The sequence below is a fragment of the Aphelocoma coerulescens genome, chromosome 2, assembly GCF_041296385.1.
Source record: "Aphelocoma coerulescens isolate FSJ_1873_10779 chromosome 2, UR_Acoe_1.0, whole genome shotgun sequence".
NCBI classification, from domain to species: Eukaryota; Metazoa; Chordata; class Aves; order Passeriformes; family Corvidae; genus Aphelocoma; species Aphelocoma coerulescens.
The window spans coordinates 114,822,962-114,844,540 of record NC_091015.1 but is presented as its reverse complement, the minus strand read 5'-3'; the positions used below and the strand labels follow the sequence as shown (position 1 = coordinate 114,844,540).

Below are 21,579 nucleotides of genomic sequence, written 5' to 3'. Positions count from 1 at the left end.
AAATACAGAAGTCTAGGCAAGGTCTCATTGACAACATCTTTAGTAACTGCACCACATTGTTCCCACCAGCTTCCCCAGCCCTCATAAAGTTTTTTCTATACAAGTGTGACTGATGATGTATAAATGGATTTTGAGTAATTTTCTCTAAATTCCCAAGTAAGATGCATAACTAAACTTCCTAAGTATTTTTATACCTTGTATTTTTCTCAAGCAGAAGACTTCCATCTAATTGTAAAGTCAGCTTTTTGAAGACACATACTCAAATCATAGCTATAGGTAGCCCAGAGTTTATACAACATGATCTAACAGACCAAAAAGACTTTGTTCTAAACCAGAAAAATCGAAATCAAGCATATTAAAAAAAATCAGTGTGTGTTGCTAGATGTGACTACCAAATAAAATGGGCACAATTCACCTACTGCATAATTATTAACCAGCACATCATCAGGGAACTTCATACACAAAGACCCCTTTATCAACACAGAACCAAAGAACTGGAAAGAGGTCCAATCCTGTTCTGCAGAGCTGCTTAAGAATTAGGATTTGAATTACCACCGTTTTACTTTCCATATGCCCTCAAAACTGCTCTAAAAGTCAGTCCCATAGAAAACACACACTTCTGGCTGCAAATGCATTCACCTATTTGAAAGAACTACACCAGGTCACCTCCATTAGTCCTGAAAACACAACACTACAGTACACTACCTCTATTCAGTCTAGCTAAATCTCTCTGAAATGCCTTTTCAAAACTTGCAAATAGAGAAACTCAGAAGACAGCTCTACAACTCCAACAATGACTTTTTAAAAATGAACTCTACCGAAGGAAGAAAAAAGATTATTGTCCTCTTACTTTTGTATACAATTATGTTGTGCTACATAAATTGCTCACAAGATAGTGTATCATTATTTTCAACATGCAGAATACGTAAGCAGCTACCACTGCCTGAACATCTTCCTTACTGTACTTCAAATGTCAAAAGGCAAACACTGAGCTCTGGAAGAGTAGTATTTTTAGACGTAAACTAAGTTAATGGCATCCTTTTACCAACAAAGTAATTCTCCCATTTTCTACATAGAGAATCCATGGACATCAGCTGGTCCCAACCTTGCACAAGGGACCAGATTTTGTGGCTGCCAATAGGACATGAAATTCTTGCCATAAATCAAATGAAAAACTGATGGGGAAAGAGCAAGTGTGTAAGAACAATCTGGGAGATGGGAGCAAGGAAGAAAGTGTACCAGGAGCCAAAGGAAATGGAAGAGCAATCTGAGAAGAGGAATTAGTGGCCTTAGATATGTCTAAGGTAGAGGATAGAATAACAAACTGCAGGGGGAAGAAGAAGAGGCTGAAAAGAAAGATCAGCTGCAAAAAGCTATTGCAACACAAAGGGAAAGTGTTTAGCAACTCCAGGTTTACATAACTGCTTGAACTTGTGTTTGGTTTGGGTTTGTGGGTTTGTTTAGGTTTAATTTTTGTTGTTTGGTTTGGGCTTTTTGCAAGAATCAGTTTTATTTTCACAGGAAGTGGGAGGCAAGTAAAAATGGACTCATAATGCAAGCTAGGACTTCATGCCAGGTTAACAAGGAACAGGCTACATCCTTTCACAAGCTCGTAGGCCTTTAATTCAACCCATCAATCCAACTGAAACCAGGGATTTTCCTGAGTTTTCAGTTCTGCCATCTCACACCTACACTATTTCAGTTGAAGGTACCTTCACCTATCATCTAGTCCAATTGCCCAACCACCTCAGGGCTGACCAAAAGTTAAATCACTTCCCTCTCCACATCCCATTCTCAGGAAGCTACAGAGAGCAATGAAGTCACCCCTCAGTATCCTTCTCTCCAAACTAGACAGTGAAATTAGTTCTTTGACAGGGTCCTATTTTTCTATTCCAGTCTGTTGATCCCAATGTAAATTTAAAAACATAAATTGAAGAAACTATGTCAAAATACCAATTATTAAAATAATAATTAAAATAAATAATTAATTTAATTAAATAATTAAAATAAATATATAAAATAACAATGAAAAAATAATTGTCAGCAATATATTTTTATTTAGCTATCAAACTCATGAATACAAAAAAATAAAATGCTGACCATTACATGCATCACCAATTTTACTCACTCCATTTCTCTCTTCCCAACCTCAGCTTTGTTCTATGTTCCTCCTTGTACCCTCTACATTTATTTTTTCTATAATTTTTGCCTCGGGAAACCAGTTAAGTCAACCCAACTGCTAAATCCACTCTATAACAGATGCAAATACCAATGATAAAAATATGACCATCTGCTTACAGTTTATCTGTTTGATGTCTCCTACTAGTTCAAACAGAAAGTGAGTTGTGTGGATTTGGCTCTGCTGAGCTTATGAATTGTAAAATTAGGCTTAGCACTACATTGAGCTTGATGTGCCTCTGCTACCAAACAACATTTTTTATTTAAATAATTCCAGCATCTCAGCTCATAGTCACAGAAGAGATCATTCAAATGGCAACATCTTGATTAACACAGCTGTAATACAGGGAAGAAAAGGGCGGTAAAAATAAATCAATCAGTACATGATCAGTTTATAGTTCCAGTAAAGTACTGTTACAGTTACCTTATATATTCATTTTCACTTTCATGACATCAATCCAAGCCAAAAGACACAGTCGATTCTAACTCCATTCTAACAAAGCCCCTCAAGTGGATCTTTGTCTTCAACTTGCCACAAATATGAACAACCAACATCTAACCACTCCTCATCTAAAATGAATAAAGGACATACTTTGCATTATTTAATAAACCAACTCACTTCGCTATTCCCTCCACACTGTACCAAAACAATTATCAAAAAGGTTGTTAGCTGCATATTGCCTCTTCAGCCCTAACCCTGCCTTCCACCCAACTTTGAGCACTTGACCAACTACCACAGGACCTTGTGTAAATTTTACAAATGCAAAACATACCCTTAAACAACGCAAGTGTACTGGTTTGGGCTGGGACAGAGTTAAAATTCTTCACAGTAGCTTTTATGAGGATACTTTGCACATCTCCAACCTATTCATTGGGAAAGGCACCATGAGGAATTTTTAGAAAAGGCCCTGACACTTTGTAAGCCCTGTCTTTAACAATAACTAACACAACACTGATTTATCAACACTAGTTTCAGCACAAATCCAAAATATTGCTGCATACAAGGTATAATGGAGAAATTTAACTCTATGCCAGTCAAAACCAGTACAAATTTTGGCTAATTCAAATGCAGAACATAGAGATTTCTTCCTGCTTCAGAATGTAGACCAGACAACAGGACCACATATTACTTTCCTCCTGCAGAAAAACCATGGGTCAATTTTCTTATTTTTCTCCACTTTTTCAAACTGGTACAAGTACAGACCAAATCCACAGAAAGCATATAAGCTACAAGACACCACTGAAAATGCAAGTGCAGAGCCTTACCTACCTTCTCCTCTGGTCTTACATGTTCACACCAACATGCAAAACTAGAGCTAAGAAAACAGGAGTTTCTGTAAGAACACCCTATCCCAGGAGTTTAAAGTCACTAGTGGTGTCAGGGTGAGAAACAGCAATTGCATAATGATGTCAAAAGCAAACACAGTACCCCTATTTCTGTCCACTCAAGTACCAAAGCAGAGCAAAATCAATAAATTAATTAATTTATCCAGACTAAGTTTGAAAATTTCTCTTCAAAACTCTACACAATGACTGCCAAACACAAGGAAGCATCACATAACAAGACTGTCATTGACCTGCTGTATTACAGAAGCCAAGTAACTTCTCTTTGGTGTACCTTCATTTTCCTGTCAAAAGATTTGACTGGTTTTTTTGTAGAAGTTGTTTGGGCTTGTCTCTCTATCTTGCATCTGGTCCATACTGTACTGTGTGAAAATATAACTAACATTCCCTGCTTTAAGCTCTCCTGTTTCCCTTAAGCTCTCCTCTGTTTTATGGCAAGGATACAACAATAACTTGACACAGTTATTAACTAACATGAACTACCACAGCAATCTTGCTGAGGCAGACTATGTTTAGAGGTGCTTAGTCAACCACGGCCAAGCTTGGCTGAGCATACAACAACAAAAGAGAGGTCCATTTAAAACTCAGTCCACTATAAAACCACAATCTCTAGGCCAATTTTCAAGGGAATTGGTTTTTCTACTACATATCTCATCCTCATAGTACCTTTCACAAAGATCTCTCATGCTGGATCTTTTACAGAGAGGTGCAAAAAATTATGTTTGAAAAAAATGACTGCTATTTTTTCTTATTTAATAATGCAAGAACTTTCTTATTTAATAATGCAGTTCCCTGCCATAGACTGTTCAGTAGCAAGGCCTATATGTATTCTTTTTGTTCTTCTATATTTGCTATGAGCTCCATAGCAGAAACATATTCTTCTTTGCTTTGGCATAGAAACTCAGTAACAAGATGTGTATTCTACAAAAAATAAGCAATTTTCAATTCTGAAAGCTGAACAAACAGCTTTAAGGATTCAACATTTCCAGCTAATATTAACAGTTCTCTCATTTTATCTTCTGCATGCCCAAAGAATTCTCAAGATCTCCTACAAAATCCATATGGCAGTTGCTATGGATATATCTACTGAAGTGGACTAATTTTTATTCAATTTTAATATAAGCTATTTATTACACTCTACATCAATTGTTATCATATGGATAGTCAGGATAATACTGCACTTATATGCAGAAAGGACTGGGTTCTGTTCTGCTGTTCAGGCAAGTAATTTTTCTGCTTAACTGTAAAGCAAAAATTGTAATCTTATGAGCCCAGACATTTGATATCATGATCGCAAAATAAAAGCAGCAGGTTTTGTTCTAAATTACTGCCCTCCATGCTACAAATGAAGAATTTCACCTTACATTCAAACTTCTGCAGAATACAAGTAATATTCTCAGTCCTTCAATATTGTAAACACATTCATTTCTATATAACTTTCTGTAAGAAACACCACTTTGCATCTCCACGTTCTGCAAAGAGAAATTCACCTCAGCATGAGCATCAATGCTTTAACATCTGCATTTGTTCACAGCTGCACTCACTACTCTTAACCCCTTCCTACTGCACAATGTCCCAGCTCTGGTTCTGTGGTGACAATGCAGACCAAAGCATCAGTGACACTATTTCAGGTTCATTTGCTACCACAAATTTATTGCACTGCTTCAGTAACATTAACCAACAGCTATTTCAATGACAATCACACAAACATTACAAAATGTGCTTGTCATGTTGAATTCTATCACCCTGCCTGCCCAATCCAGGCATAAGTCATTGGTCATCACAGAACCCACCATCAGAAGGGAGGAGCTCTTTTTTCCATGAGACACTTAAAATATTCTGTTTTCCTCCTGCTGTAGTCCAAGACTGAAAATGCAACTGAGATGCCACGAGGTGTGTGATTCTACTCAGCAAAAGTTATCACTGAAAGTGATAATCTTAGATTCCAGCCCACTTACCATATTAGCAGAAACAAGAACCACCCTTCTCCTTCTGTGTTTCTTCCCTAAATTAGCCCTTCAAACCATGGAGCACTATTGGACTTGAGCCTTTTATGAATGTCAAGTTACCACACCTGTATGCACAGACTTTGTTGTCTGAACGCCGAGTTTGGCGGGACTGGGTTCGGGGGTGGGGCAGAAGGAGTAGAGAGGCGGGAGCAAGGAAGAAGAAAGGGGGAAATGCAACGCAGCTCTGATGCAAAGCTGCTGTGCCAACAAGCAAGGCTTACCACATTAGCCCCTATGTAGCAATTTGATAGCAGAGCTTGCTATCAGCTCAAAGCACAGGCATAGCAAACCCTTTAAATAAAGGTTTGGTACAGGTTTGGGGGCTAGGGCAGAGGAGCACTCAGCAGATGAAAGACACAGGAATCAAAAAATCAGCAGCTGTTTACACACAGAACTGATGCAAGCATGGTACAGCAAATTTCAAAGACCCAGCAGCCTAAACATAACAGGCTATGAGAATATTTTCATTTAGCAAAGGCCTTCATAAAAAGATAGTTATCAAGCAGCCAAAGGAGGTGCATTTCCCAAAAAGCATCAGAGGAAACAAGGGGCAGTACAAAATTCTTTAAGCAAGGAAAATAGGTGCAGCTACACACAAGTTTGTTGCTTTGAGGCATACACAAGCAGCATTGAAAATCCTTGATTTGCTCTGAAAAAAACCAAACAGCTCCACCTCATAATGCTCACTAGTCTTTATTTGCACAACAGCTGAATGTACCTTGTACCAGTTAACAGTTTGACTGGCAAAAAATGCTGGTCCAGAGGAAACTGAAACAAAGAGAAGGACATCCAAGCTACCAGTTAAAACAATCAACAGTTTACATTCTGTCTGCCTATTTCCTGTAGGGAGCATGTCACGCCCATCACCAAGGCACTCAAGTTCCCTGCCCTTTAAGTCCCTGTCTTCTACCTCTTTCAAACAACTCCATGCATTTCAGAATTGTTCAATGAGGTTGGAGTGAAGCAAAAGTCAGCTAATGCAAGCAGGAAGTTCCTCTAAGGTTCTTTTTTCTCCTCTACGAGGACATTACCATCAAAGAAAGGTATTCCTTTTCTCTCTGCAGAGCACTGCTGTTCATGGGATTTTTAACTGACCTCATGACTGACTGAGAATTTTGTAGCACTGCTAGGAAAATCCTATTTCCATCTTCAATCAACATGTTCTCCCTGGTCCTACCACAGCAGGACACATGCATTCAGCTTCAGGCCATGCTCAAATTCTGCCACACAACTGGGTATCTGGTACACACAAAAACTGCAAGTTCAAACTATATGTGCCTTAACACTACAAGGGAGAGAGATATGAAGCAAGCAGCTGAAGCTCAAACGCTCCAAGGACTTGTGTAAACTTTACACCACTGATGTGACACCATGAGTTATGATACATCAGCTACCAAGTGTTGTTCCATTGTGCAGTGACTTCAACAGCATCATCACAGCAACTAAAATACACTCACTGAGGCTAAACACTGCAGAGAAGGCAAGCTCTACAACTAGTACATCCATAATCTACAAAACATGGCTTTGCAACATAAATCCCTTGGAACTTCCTAACTGCACTTTTCCTCTCTCCACTTAAATCCCAGACAATGTTCTTGAGATGTTGCTTGACAGCTTTCAAAACTCTTGGTGGGATAAACCTCAGTGTTTCCCAGGCATACAGAGAAATTCTTGCTGCAACTTTCCCCACTCTTCCTGTCTGTGCTCAGTATAAAGTATAAAACTTTTTATAGGAGAAGGTTGAGCAGTACAGAATGCAGGGGATTCACTCTTTGAAAAAGTAAGAACAGTCATGGGTGTTCATCTCAATGCAATTTAATGTTTGCATTACTTGCACAAGCAAGTATCCCTACAGACTAATCAAGCTGTTCCTCCTGTAGGCTATAGAGGAAGGAAAAGGTAGTCTCTCTTCCATTCAAATATTTGGGAACTGTTCAGGCACTATAGCAACAACACAAAAAAAAATTCCCTTAGCATATTTGTTTATCAGAGAAAAATGCTTCAAGAGTCTGCAATATCACTCATATACCATGTCAGTTTTATACATTAATCTATTTAGCTTTTCCAGAAATTGTACAGAGAATAATGCATACTTGTGGCACTATTTGCCTCTCTTTTCTTTACCTTAAAAACAGTAAGAAAAACCCACTAAACCAGTGGTCTCAACTGTCGATGCAGTTGTTCCGCTGTTGCAAACAAACACCCTTCACAAACATACTCCTGACACTTTTTCAACCTATACAGTAGGATTTTAACACCCTACTGCCAGGAAGAACTGCAGCATCCCTCTCAAACCAAGAAACAGCCACATTAGTTTTTCTTATACTATACCTTCTAAAGAAGACAGAGGAGCCCTGATGTTCTGGGAACCTTTAGGGGCAGCTGTCCCTGCCTTGCTCTTCCAAAGAGGGAACTGTTCCTCCAGCTCTCAAAGCAGAAGCTATCCTTTCATCCAGTTCTGCTCATGTTACAACTCTTGCAATGAAAACTTCCTGCCCACACAGAGGGAAAGTCTTAGTAGCAAAAGGCACATATAGGAAAGAAAAGTATTTTATCTTCAACACACTGCAGTCTGCCACCTCCACAATAGGTCAGCAGTCAGAAATAACTGCAAGCACCAATGTTCCACTATCTTAAGCTTAGGATTTTGAACACTTCCAACTCCCTCATGACTCTTTCACTCCCTCTGGTTTTTAGCTCCAAGTGGGAGAGAAAGGGAGAAGGAGGAGAATACCCAAAGCCCTAGACGATAAATCATGAGACAAGAAGAAAAAAAAAAAAGCTGGCAACCTTAATTGAGGATCCCTGCCAGAGATGGGATAATAAAAGGTGCCTAGTGAAAAGAATGTTCCCGCATCAGAAATGATGCTAGTGGCCTTGGAAAGCTGAAAGCCTAGAAAATTACCTCTTCTTCAACCCTTTACTAGGTGTAATGGAGAAAACATATGCAGCTGCATGAGCAAGATTAATTAGCCTACATCAAATCAAGCACAATCCTTTCCTCACATCATCTCCTTCTCTCTAAGATTCTAAGAGGTTGCTGGAGAGAGACTAACCATTACCCACCTGAGACCACTAACACCAGAATTCCATGAGGACACAGCCATCCACCTGAGTCTCCCAGTTTCTATGAGGGTCAATCACCACATTAAAAGACAAAGAAATGAACTGAAGTGTTGGGAGAATTAAACCCCAATCTCCAGGGAAAACAACCGACTTAACACAACGTGCTTCATTAGCATCCAGGAATGGTTATTGGATTCCCAAGGGAGCAGAATCCCAGTCACACCAGAGAACTGATTCCAATCACTACAGAAGGTCTGCCATCAATTTCTGTTATTAATTTTTTGCAACGCTGAAATGCCAACCCAGTAACTCAAACGACCTCAGCACTCTTTCAGCAGAGCTAAGGCTCTGATGGGATCAAAAGGTCAGTACTGCGAGAGGGCATTCGAACATCATGTTGGAAATTTAGCTATACTCAAAGCTGGAATTAAGTCTAAGAAGTGACACAACAGGCAGCCTATACAAAACAACTAACAGCATAACAAAATCTGCTAATTCTTATTCTGTGGTGAAGGAACAAAGAAACCACAGTGCAAAAGCTTCTGATACTACTATGAACAGCTGTGGGAAAGTCAAGGTGAATTTTAACATACTGAGTGCATGTTATGCCAGCATAATTCACTGCCAGAGAATAAAAACTACAACACAGCATCAAGCTGTGACTGTGATTTGACACCACAGGGAAATACAGACTGATTTTATAAAAACAAAACAACAACAAAGAAAAAACCAACACTTTTTGACTTAAACTATCATTAAAATGTTTTAAAAATTAAATTTCAAATGGCTTCCATTTGGAAAGAGTCTTGTGCCTTAACTCAAAGTCTAAGAGAGTAATTTAATTAAAAGCATTCAACCACCACAAGCTCACTGCTAATGCCAGATGATTTGCTCATCACCTGGAAAAAGAACATAGCATCAATGATAAAACAGCTTTTGACATCTGCAGACGCACAAAGAGAATTTTCTTCAGCTCAGCTAAATAACTGGTTCACTCACTGAGAAGCCTGCTGGGAGGAGAGGCTAGGAAGACCTGTCCTCCCTTTTTTAATCAATGGAAAAGAACTCAATAATAAAAACAGAGCTATGCTGGATCATCACTACTCTGGCTTTAGTTTTTGAACTGTTTCATCCACTAGTAAAATCCAAACAGTAACATTAGATTTGCTTATTGTCAAATTTTAAATCTATCATACCATTAAACACTTGTGTTAAAGAAAACAAGTTTACACATAGGTGTGTGTATATATCTATCTATCTGTAAAAACTCATTTGACAGTTCTAAACTAGAACTGTCTAGATGCATACATATTAAAACTCCATTTTCTGCATTTTTAGTTAAAACATCTGGAAACTAAGTGTACAAAAAAGGAAATTCACCGTTGTCAGCATGGCAAAAGGTAAAGTTTCAAAATCTGAGTAATCTACATAACCACCAAAGCATGCACATATACCTGCAACTACCAGAAGTCCTGACATAGCACGCAAATGAAGCTGTCAGCTATCACTAACAACTACTTTTTCCAAACACAAATGTAAAACAATACTAAAACCAGTTATCAGATCAAAATTTCTTTTCTCTCCTGATTTAAATCACAATTAAAATAATGAGCTGAATAAAGCTATCCTCCTTCCAAATCTGAATTCTAATTGCAGATGGCTCTATTTTTTAGAGCACACATCCCGTACACATCAATGGTCAGACTGAAAGACATCAGCATCACGTTACGTTTCATTTCATCTATCTGTACTGATCAGTTCAACCTTCAGAAAGAGCCAGGGGAGGGGGGAACACAAACTGTCTAGGAAGAGTCAAAAAGAACACTTTATTTATCAGCAAGATGTACTTCTACAAGCCCACATTTGCTTTGCAACCATTTTTGCTGCTTATGTTCTTTCCTGGTCTATACTTAGCTTAAACAGTTGTACTATTCTATTTTGATTTTGTATGCACAAAATAAAAATTTGAACAAAAGCCAGATTTTCCCTGACTTCTTTTCGTATACTGCACAAGATTTCAGACAGAAGACCAAGGAAGCCAACAATCCAATCCTTATTTGAAGGGTTAGAATCAATGAAGTTGTCTTTCATGATATTCCTAGAACTCACATCTAGGAATTAATTTCTGTTCTATAGCCTTCTGTATGTTCAGCCAGGGTACACTCGCTGTCTTGTTTTTGGGTTATTTTCCCTTTTACTTCAAGCTAGCAAACAAGGAAAAGCCACAGGCTGAAGATGGAAGAACCAGAATTTCTTCAATTATTATCACAGTCTTTGATATCAGGAGCTGTATCTACAGAAGTGAAACATCAGCTAAAATCAAAGTACTGAAATGCCATTTGCAAGCTATGTAACTACTTAAGGCAATCATCTGTTTAATGTACCAGGTGTAAAGTATGCATTCACCTCAAGAAAAAGAAAAATTCAGCTTTCCAGTGGTTACCAAGCAACCAAGAGCAGAAAAATAATATGAAGCTTTCAAAATAGAAATGCAAACCAAAGCTGAAATTAATTATTTAAGTCAATCCAGCTGGTTTATCAACCACTCTCTGAAAGCCTTTCTTAAAAAAGCTCTTGCTTAATCTCTGACCTCTTAAACAAATCAACAAAAGGAAGTGTTGTTTTTTTTTTAAATAGGTGCCTTCCACAGCATATACTCTCAACCACTACTCCCAACAGCATAGATTTACTGTTCTCTTTTAAAATCTAGGAATGCTTCATTAACCTAAATATTTATCAACTTGTCTTTTGAGAAAAGGAAATTTTTTTTTAAAAGCAGCTGTTAAAACAGTACTCCAAAGATACAGTACTTTACTGTTCTATATTTCAGGTTAATTAGCATCCAACAAGCTGGCATAATGAATGAGAAGAACAAATTGTACAGTTGTACAAGTTGTTGATTAAACTCCAACTTTCCAGGAGAACACTCGATTCCAGAAACCTGAAAAGACAAAGATCATAAAACAGCTGTTCTTCACTCTGCGTATCTTAAAGATGCACAGATGCTTGGTTCATTACTTTCAGCAGCAACTGTGCGTGGTTGTTTGCTCAACTCCAGGACTTTCTCCTACTGCTTTAGAACATGACCAATAAAAGGTATCTCTAAAGTCACCTTAACGATTCCTTCATTAGAAGGAAACACTGAATCACACTGTAGATTCTCATTATCAAAGGGAAAAAAACAAGCCAAACAATACAACAACAACAACAAATTTCATGATTCAGGCTCAAACCTAGGCTCACTGATGAGCTACAAAGGAACACCTAATCTAATGAAATGTCCTGAGCCTTATGCATAATCAGAGTCTCAGTTTCAGATGTCCAATCCAGACCTTGACACATGCATCCAGTCTTAAACACCCCTGATTTCTCCAGTACACCTCACAGATGTTTTACTATATTGCTTGATATCAGACCAACTAAAAGCCCAAAATTTACTGAAAGCATAGTTCACTTTTCAAAACAGACGATCAATCACACTATTTAAATCTACCTAATTCCTCCTCCTAAATCATACCCCCAGGACTACAGGTATGCCTGCAAGTATTTTTCCCTTGCTTGTCCTTAAACATAGCTTAGCACACTTAATAGGAAGAATGCAGCTGGCAGAATCACACAGGCATAAAAGCTGCCAGCACTTCCAGTTTTATCACTATTGCATTCTACTACTTCAGTAATACACCTCTAAACCAGTGTCTAACTCTGCTACTTGAAAGAGCTGCAAACATTTGAAATATTTACAACAGAGGAATACTGTAGGGTGGGGTTCAGGCAGGAGCTGCAACTTTCTGTCTTATTTTTTTATGTTATTTTTTTTTCGTATGTTATTTTATTTATTCGTATGTGCAGCCAATCAATTGGAAACATTTTCATAATTGTGTAAAACATGTTGTATATGGGTACAAAACACAGCTATTTCAAATAATACAGCACAAGAAACAGTACTTTTGACGAGATATGTACGGTCTCCTTGATCTATACTATTTTTCTTTGGCTCACAGATACCACCCAAGAACAAAATCATGTAAAATTTAGAACCATAAAAGCCACTGTGTGACTGAACTACATCCAGACAGCACACATTGATGCACACAGAGTCCTGTTTTTTTCTCTTAAAATACCATGCATAAGTATTGAGACATTTGCTTTTACCTACTTACATCAAAACCTCAGTAATTTTTAATGAGGTTTCAAATTTTTATATTTCTATGGCTGCTGCCTTCAGGATGCTCTCATCTGGACTGAGTCATATCTCCATGCATATATTTTCTTTCATTTTTGAAGACCATAACATTAAGACCAGCACCAGGAGCCCACACCTTCAGTCACCTCTCCAATGACTACAGATCATTTCAATTCCTGTCTTGCAGTCAACTAAAACTATAATCTAAGTGGAAACTTAAGAATGCACTTTATTTTTTTGTTAAGTGTGTCCGTTCTAAAAAAAGTCATCTGTAATCACAGAGAGTTTTCAAACAGCGACTTATCATGCTGAATTAAAAAAAAAAAGCCTTAGGGAAAGGATCCTTCTTTGTGCGAGGCAAAGCACAATAGGAGCCTTCTAAAAAGTGAAAAAGAAGATGTATCAGTTAAATCCTGAAAAGTTTACATAGCTCTCCTCTAAAAACGTAAGCCACAAAGCAGAAGGTTTTTCTCCTGCACTCCAGGAGAAAAACCTGGTGGGGAGATGCCGTGCAGACTGCACAGCAGACAAAACACCTTCAGGCAGCAACCAGGGGGTCCGCGCACCCATGGCAGGCTGCCAGGCAGGTGCTTGCCTCCATCTCCATTTTCACTTTTCACCCAAAATTCATCCTCCTTTCCTTCCAAGAAGTTCCCCCACTATTGACACGATCAACAGACACCTTCTTGCCTGAGTAACATCTTAGTCTGCCACGCTAAGGCTTCTCACCCCTGAGTTAGTGATTTTCGTACCACCTCAGCCACAATTCTGCTACTTTGCACTCTGACATTAGCTCTTCTCCACAGATCTCTTCAGCGGGGCAGGACTCACAGAACCAATTAGGTTGGAAAAGACCTCTGACATTATCGAGTCCAACCTGTGACAGAACATCACCTTGTCAACTGGACCATGCCACTGAGTGCCACATCCAGTCTTTCCTTAAACACCTCCGGGGACAGTGACTCCACCACCTCCTGGGCAGTCCATTCCAATATCTAATCAGCCTTCCTGAGAAGAAATCCCTCCTGGTGTTCAGCCTGAACCTCCCCTGACGCAGCCTGAGGCCATGTCCTCTCTCCTGTCGCTGGTTCCCTGGGAGAAGAGACGACCCCCACCCGGCCACAACCTCCTTTCAGGTAGCTGTAAAGAGCAGTAAGGTCCTCCCCGAGCCTCCTTTTCTCCAGGCTAAGCACCCCCAGCTCCCACAGCCGCTCCTCATAGGACATGTGCTCCAGACCCTTCACAAGGAAGAGGGAGCCTGAATGCGGGGGGGGGGCGGGGGGAAGGGGGAGAGGGATAGGGGACACAAAAAAGATATACAAAATATAGAGCTATAAAAGGAACGAGCAACCCACATGCTGCTGCAGATGCAGCAGCCTTAACCTCCTCCTGCTCCTCCCCGGCGGCGCCCTGCCGTGCCCGGGCCATGAAGGGACGCCGCCCCGCAGGCAGAGCCTCCCCTGCCTCCATCACTCCTTCCCTCCCTCCCTCGCTCCCGCCGGGGCGGCCGCTAACGGCGCCCCTGCCCCGCCCGCCGCCCAACGCACCCTGCGGGACCGCCCGGCGCAGCCCCACGCGCGACCGGGACCGGGTCATGGACACCGGGAAGCGCGGAGCATGGCCATGGCTTCCTCCTCCTCCTCCTCCTCCCCGCCGCCTCCCACAATGCACCCTGGGCGCTCCCCCGCGGAAGCCACTTCCTCGCCCGAAAGCCGCCCTGCCGCTCCCCCCCGTCCCCACTCACATCCGTCGATCTCCTCGTGCAGGTCCTCCTGGAGCAGCGACAGATCTGCGGTGGGGGAGACACACACACACACACACACGATGGGCCAACGCGCCCGCCGACCCCCGGTGCCACGCGTGACCCTGCCCCGCCCGCGGGCTGCGCCCCCCGACGCGACCCGTCCCGCAGCCCCCCGCGCTCCGAGCCCGGACAGCGGCGGGCAGCGCTCCCGAAGCCGGGGCGGGGGAGAGGAGAAGGAGGGGGGATAGAGGAGGGAGGGCTGGCGCCTCGCCGGGGAGGCGGCGTGTGCGGGAAGGGGGAGGGGGGCGATGCCTACCCGCCATCTTGCTGCTGCAGCCCCCGCGGGGCGCCCGGCTACATCCAGCCCGCGGCCGGGCGGTGGGAGCAGCGGTGGGAGAGGGCGGGTACCCGTGCGGTCCAGGCCCCAGGCCCGGCGGCGCCTCTTCGCGTCCCCGGGAGAGCCGCGCAGGGAGGGAAGGAGGAGGGAGCAGGCGGAGGAAGGCGGGAGGAGGGGTCTGGGCCGGACACGCTGCCCCCGCCTCCGCCCGGCGGAGCTGCTGTCGTTCGCTTGCTGCTCGCTCGCTCAGGCGGCCGCACCTCCCCGCCCCGCGCTGTGACTCACGCCCGGAGCCGCCCGGGCTGGCCCTGGGGCTGGAGAGCGCCCGGGCTCGGCCGCACGCCCCGGCCCGCTCACCTGCCCTCCACGGTCGTCCGCCAGATCGGGGCTCGGGCTCCTCCTGCCGCCCGCCGATGGGCTGAGGCGAGGCCACGGAGCTGCCGCTGCCCTGAAGTTTGGGCGGTGTGGGGTCACCTGGAGGAAGGGCCCCGAAGTGCTCCTCGCCGTGGTCAGCGTGGGGTCGCTTCCAGACGGCAGCGGGGCCACAGAAATTCTTGCCGCCGGCCTTGTGGGGTTACCCTGGAGAGAAGGGTACCCTGACCTACTAGAGAGCAGAGTGTGGCCAAGCAGGTCCAGAGAGGTGATCCTCCTCCTGTACTCGGCACATCTGCAGTGCTGTGTCCAGTTCTGGGCTCCTCAGTACAAGAAAGACAAGGGGCTGCTGCAGAGGGTCCATGGGGGGCCACAAAGATTGTTAAGTCTGGACAGTCTTAAGAGAGGCTGTGGGAGCTGGGTGTGTTTAGTCTAAATAAGAGAAGACTGAGAGGGGATCTCATTAATGCATATAGGTATCTCAAAGACAGGTGGTAAGAGAAAGGTTCCAGACTCGTTTCGGTGGTGCTTAGTGGCAGGATGAGGAGCAATGGGCATAAACTAAAACACAAGAAGTTTCACCTTTACACTTTACACTGAGGGTGGCAGAGCACTGGAACAGGCTGCCCAGCGAGGTGGTGGAGTCTCCCTCTCTGGAGACATTCAAAACCCACCTGGGTGCGTTCCTGTGTCACCTGCTCTAGGTGACCCTGCATTGGCAGGGCATTTGGACCAGATGATCTACAGAGGTCCCTTCCAACCCTAATGATTCTGTGACAGGCAGCCGTGCCACCACCACCATGCAGCCCATGAGCATCCTCCTCATGTGAACTACCGAGTTTCTGCAGCTGGGATCCCATGGCTTAAACACACAGGATATTCCGCCACTGCACCACTGTGCCTTCCAACTTCTGCTTTAAAAACAGGCGATTTAGTTGTATGTAGACACAAAGGTGCACATTGGTTTCTGCTTTTTTTGGCTGTACCTTTTAATCACTGCTGATGGTTTTCATTTCAACTGTTTTGATAGAATTTTTCCACTGTAGATTGGAAGATTAAGAGTGTTGGATGAAACAAATGCTCTATTCAGTTGATAACCAGGGCACTTGATAGAGGAAAGGACCATTACTGATACTAGTGCTCCTTGGGAGTATTACCTAAGTCTTCCACAGTCTTGTGTTAAATTTCCATAATAATTGATGAAGTTGTTAATACACAGAAAAGCAAAATAAATTATTTTTGACTTGCAAAAAAGATGACATTTCATTAGCACTGTTTTTAACTGAGTGTTTGATAGTATGTCTTGTAAGCTGCTTTTTAACAATTTTTCGTTTTATTTGGTAAATTGTACAAGGATTAAATCTCCATAGTCATTAATTCTCTTTGCCATGGTGAATGAAAATGTGCAATCTTCTTTTAAAATGCATACATCCCTTTCCTTACAATCCTGTAGAACAAGCTCTGTCCTATTTCACACCTGTTCAATCTTTAGATGAGCCACTGGGGCCTACTGGATACTGATTGTCTAACATTTTCTTTTGTTCAGATATATAACCTCAAAATCTGAGTAAATCAAGTAAATTCACCATGACTAAGTTATATGAACCATGCTATTCTCTGCCAGTGTAATTTAAGAAGAGATTCAGGGGAAATATTTGACATCACAAATCTCTGGCAATGCTTGATGTGATAGCAGTAGACCTAGAACAGAAAAATTAGGTGTACTTGAAGATTTTATTATCTTTATTACTGGAAGTTATTTCCAGGAAGTTTTCTCTCCTCTGCATCATTCAACACAGTTTTGCTCCCTCTGAATTCAGTAGAAGTGAATCTAAGAATCTCTCACAACTAAAATGTGGTATACTTTGTTTTACTGAGTGAATCGAGGGGTTTGACTTCTTTTTCCAACCTTTTAGGAAAAGGCACTAATGCTCACAAGCCATAGATTACTGTGGTTTGAGAGCATCAAAGCTACCTTAAGCATTATTATGATTATCATCATAAGGAGAACTTAATGAGATACATCTGACAACGACCAGAATTACTGCTCTTAAAAGTGTATTAATAGTGTTAATTATCATCAATTAATTATTACCCCATATATAATTGTCTCAAATATTTAGGATTTTTTTTTAAATTTCTATGTGTATATTTGTTTAACGAGAGGAAGTATAATTTATTTAATAAAGCAATGACAATTGCAAGCAGTCATACTGAACATAAGTTCATATAAATTAATTTTGGATCTTCCTGTGTGCTTGTGATCTTCAGTGGTGGTTGGTTCTTTCTGTGTAAGCAGGACCGTGTGGTATTTAAATAGCACAGATAACAAGGATCAGTGTGTTACAAATTATAATTGTTCAGAAATTGCAGGGTTTTTTGTGCTATGTGTTACCTGTAGAACATTAGACTTTGCTCCTCAGGCACAGTTGGTTCCAGCACCATCACTAGGAGCCATCAGGAAAGGTCTCTTCCTCTGTGAGTAGAAAGAAACTCTGGCGAAACCTTTGGCTCATACAGTGACATGGTAGGGGGAAAATAATTGAGTTAAAACAAAAAAAAAAATGGCTTCATGCCAACACGCAATGCAAAATCCCATTTAATGAATAAGTAACCAGGTATTTCTAAACTTGTTGGGCTCAGTAAATCTGGAGGTACTCCTTGAGGCCTGATACAAAGTTCAAGTTGTTGGTAAGATTCCTTGCCACTGGACACAGACGAGGCAGACAGAGAACCCTTGTAAGTGTAGGACAGATGCTGACTCTTGCAGATGAATGGCTGTTCCAAACCAGCACACCTAATTATGGAAGAAAATTTTCATGACAGACTTGTTTTATTAGACGAGACGTGTTAAGGAGCAAGTAATATAACACCTGCCAAAATGTTCTAGCAGATTTTGTGTTGGAGTTGTCATAGTTTAAGTACCTTTACAGGCACTGGGAAGTAAAAAACTGAAGAATAGATAAACTCATATTCTCACACTCTATCTCAAGGAAAAAACTCAAACACTACAGTACTACTTCAAGCTAGGGATGGAAGGATACAAATGGAAGACTCCTTAACAAGATCCTTTGCACACGATAAGACACCTGCATTATTATCTACATGATGGATCTCAAAAAAGTCTGTAGCAATCAACAAGACATTTCCATAAAGTAAAAGTGTAGTATTCACATAAAGTACTACATAAATCCTTTCAAACTTGCATGTTAGACACAAGATACCCAACGTTCACCTAGACATACTTGAAACAAGTTACTCTGTTGTTTGATTGGTGACATTTTTCAATCAAAACTCTTCCAGGAATAAGGACCTCAGGCTCAAAACCACTGCTGCACACAGAACTCACCCATGTTATTTTACTTATTATCTAAGATATTATTATCTATTTTTCCTCATTTGCTTGAAGAAGCAGGTCTGATCAGATAGTGTCAGCTTTCAATGTCCATATATTAACCAGTTTTGCATTTCTCCCAGGCTACCTTGGAGTGTGGGAAGAGCTTCCCATAAATATCTGCACAGCCATCTCTCTATCCTCCTTCAGATTCCTCCACGGAATTCTCTTTTCCTGTAAAGCCTATCAAAAAAGGGATCAGGGTTAGGCCGCTGGTGCACCAAGGCAACTGCTTATTGTCTTGAGTAATACTGACTCATCGTCCTCTTGGCCACCCCCAGGATTCCGTCTGCCTGCATGTGTTGTCCGTGATGGTTCAACTATTCACTCTTTACTTCCTGGACCATCTTTTTGTTCTTTACGGAGTGTTTAAGCAAATTTGGCCCATAACTAAATATGCAGATTAAGATACATATACACACATAAGCACATACATATAATATGTATGGATACATATGAAAACCCAGTGGCTGAAGTCTGGGATTTGCAGTAAATTTGCATTCGAAAATACAGTAAAGCATTTCTGCTAAAAAGAGGTGTTCATCAGAAAATGTTTCCTTTCTTGTCCTTTCCATTTCCCTTTCCCTTCTCTTCTTCCCTTCCCTACTCCTGTTCTTTTTTCCCTCTCAAATAAAAATACTGGAGAGGGGTGGGGTTTTGGTTTGTTTTATATCTATATTCCTTGTGGTTGCAAAAGTTTTTGACTATGCATCGCTCAGTTTTATTTAATTTTTCCTTTTTCCTGGGCAAGAGGTTGAGCTGATGACTACTGGTGAACCTTAGCATCAAACCAGCTACCACTGCTCCCAGTGAAGGCCTTGCAGAAGGATTTTAAACATGCAATATGCCAACCATGAATAAATTAACACCTAAATTTGCTGACAAAGGCCTGGTTAATATAAAGTTTGCCTTGTGGGTTCCTCATGTCATTCCAGGTCAGCAGCAAATTCCACGGCAAGTTCAAGTGACGCTCAAACCTCTTAAAGCTAGGAAATACCCACCCGAGGTACATCCCAGTGCAGCATTAAGACTGCACCTGGAGCTTGCAGTGGTTCTTGGCATTGATTTCCAGGCAAATCTCTTGCACTGATGGCATGGAGATGGCAGCTGTGTGGGCAAAATGAAGAGAGGCATGCAAGCCAGGAGACAAGTCCTGACTTCATTTTTCAATTAAGACCATGACCAGTGGTGATATCCACAACTGCTTTGGCCATAGACCAAAAGTTAGAGTGGTCTGTCATCTCAGTAGCAGTCAAGTGAAAGTCTCTGTATCTGACCCTATAGGTGCTGAAGTTGACTGTGAAAGAGCACAGAGTTACTGTACCAGAGGTTGTTTCAAGGAGATGGCTCTCTGTGTTTGAGAGCAGTGTATGTACAGGATTCCTCATTTAGTAGCACTCACCTGGACACAGGTTTTCCTTTAAGAGCACTTAAAGTGCTGCAGCGCTGAGATGTTCTGCTTCAGGAGTCACTGTCTCATGCATATGTATGTTACAGGAAGACTGAATCATTGCTCAAACAACGAAGAGTTCAGGTTGTGCTGCTCCGGATTTCGTGGTTCTCAGAGGTGTCTTATCTAACTGTCATACGGGAAAGGAACAAGACTGGGCAACCAGAAACTGAATCTTCTCCTCACTGAATTGCCTGGGAGGTAGAATTTGTTGATTGGGAGGGGATATTTGTTTGTTTGTGTTTGTTTTGTTATTTTGGCTTTGTTTGCTTTGATAAGAAAAAAAAAGTGAATTTTGGCTATTTCAAGAAATTCCAGCAACCACCTATATATGCACTTGGGATACTATTGTAGTAGATACATGTATCCCCCAACCCTTCATCCTAAATCTCCAAATCATTCTGAAAAGAAATAAATTATTCTCATCTTACAGATAAAGAAACAGAGAACAAAAGAAGCAAAGTGATGTGCTTCATACTGCTTGAGGCCTGAGATGGCAATTAGTGCATAAAATAAAATACACCCCAAAAAAGTCTTCTGTGCTATTTTTTTGCTGTCTGATGCCATTACATATATGACAGCAGCAATCTAATGCATGGTTCCTAATGTGCCAGCTGTCAGTTGTAGGCCAGGCCAGACCCTCCCTATTAGATTGGCCCCTGAGCCAGCCAGGCTCTCCAGCCTTTCCTCAGCCCACACAGTCTCTCTTCCCCACCCAAATAGTCCCTGCCCAGAAATACCTAACCTGATAGTCAGATTAATATATTTGCATTTATTCACTCCTTTGCTTCCTGGTCTACTGAGTTTAAATTTGCATCTCTTTAGATCTACTTGGATATTGGCACATATAAGCTGAAGGCTCACATTCTTCTGAATCAGAGATGAGTTACCAAGATCCCAGAATGTACCTCAAAGGGCCAAATGGGACTGAATTATCACTACTCCCAAACCTCCTTTTCCATGGGTTTCACATCCCTCCAGCTGGTCCTAAGATCCTTTCTCTTCTTACTTTAGCACCAGCTCTCCCTACTCTCCTCCATCCCAAACTCCTCTCAGCAAGCTGCTGTGTATAGCACATTTAATTCTGTTCTCGTTGACAGTTTTTGAACCTTCTTGCTTATTTTCTTATACTCACATTGCATTTTTCCAAAATAAAATAGAAACAAAACCTAAATCTTGGCAGAAGTGCAGTCCAGCACCTTGTCTGCAGACCTTTGTTATATTTTAACTGGACTTAGGTCGGGCTCAGGAGTAGCACAGCTGAATACAAGCTGGCTGGAAGTCTTCTTGGCACCCTATTTAGCCAACAGTGGTGTAATCCATTTAGTCAGGGAGAACTGGGTACATGCCTATGCAGGCAGCCAAGCTCTTTTTTTGCTGATCTGAAGGGTGGTAGGTGCCAGTGGGAAGCATGTCAGCAGAATGATTGTTTTGGGACACGGCTTGTTATCCTGGCCTGTGCAATCGCTAGGACCTGTCAATCCTTAAAAATGTGGGGGGTG

The 21,579-nt window shown here is 41.7% G+C and overlaps 1 protein-coding gene across 10 annotated transcripts in view; it reads right to left on the bottom strand.

Annotated features, from left to right (window-relative positions):
- PPP4R1 (protein phosphatase 4 regulatory subunit 1) overlaps positions 1-15,031 on the bottom strand; it is a 65,567-nt gene extending 50,536 nt beyond the window's left edge. For 2 of the 10 annotated variants that reach the window (XM_069004438.1, XM_069004432.1), the window contains exons 1-2: positions 14,841-15,030; positions 14,525-14,569 (exon numbers count right to left, since the gene is read on the bottom strand). In XM_069004438.1, coding sequence (XP_068860539.1) covers positions 14,525-14,569; positions 14,841-14,847 — 52 coding nt within the window. In that variant the 5' untranslated portion in view covers positions 14,848-15,030. Of the gene's footprint in view, positions 1-5,480; positions 5,500-5,596; positions 5,636-14,135; positions 14,207-14,327; positions 14,413-14,524; positions 14,570-14,840 lie in introns of those variants that run through there. The other 8 variants (XM_069004429.1, XM_069004433.1, XM_069004428.1 and 5 more) reach the window with 7 other exon arrangements.
- Positions 15,032-21,579: the final 6,548 nt, after the last annotated feature.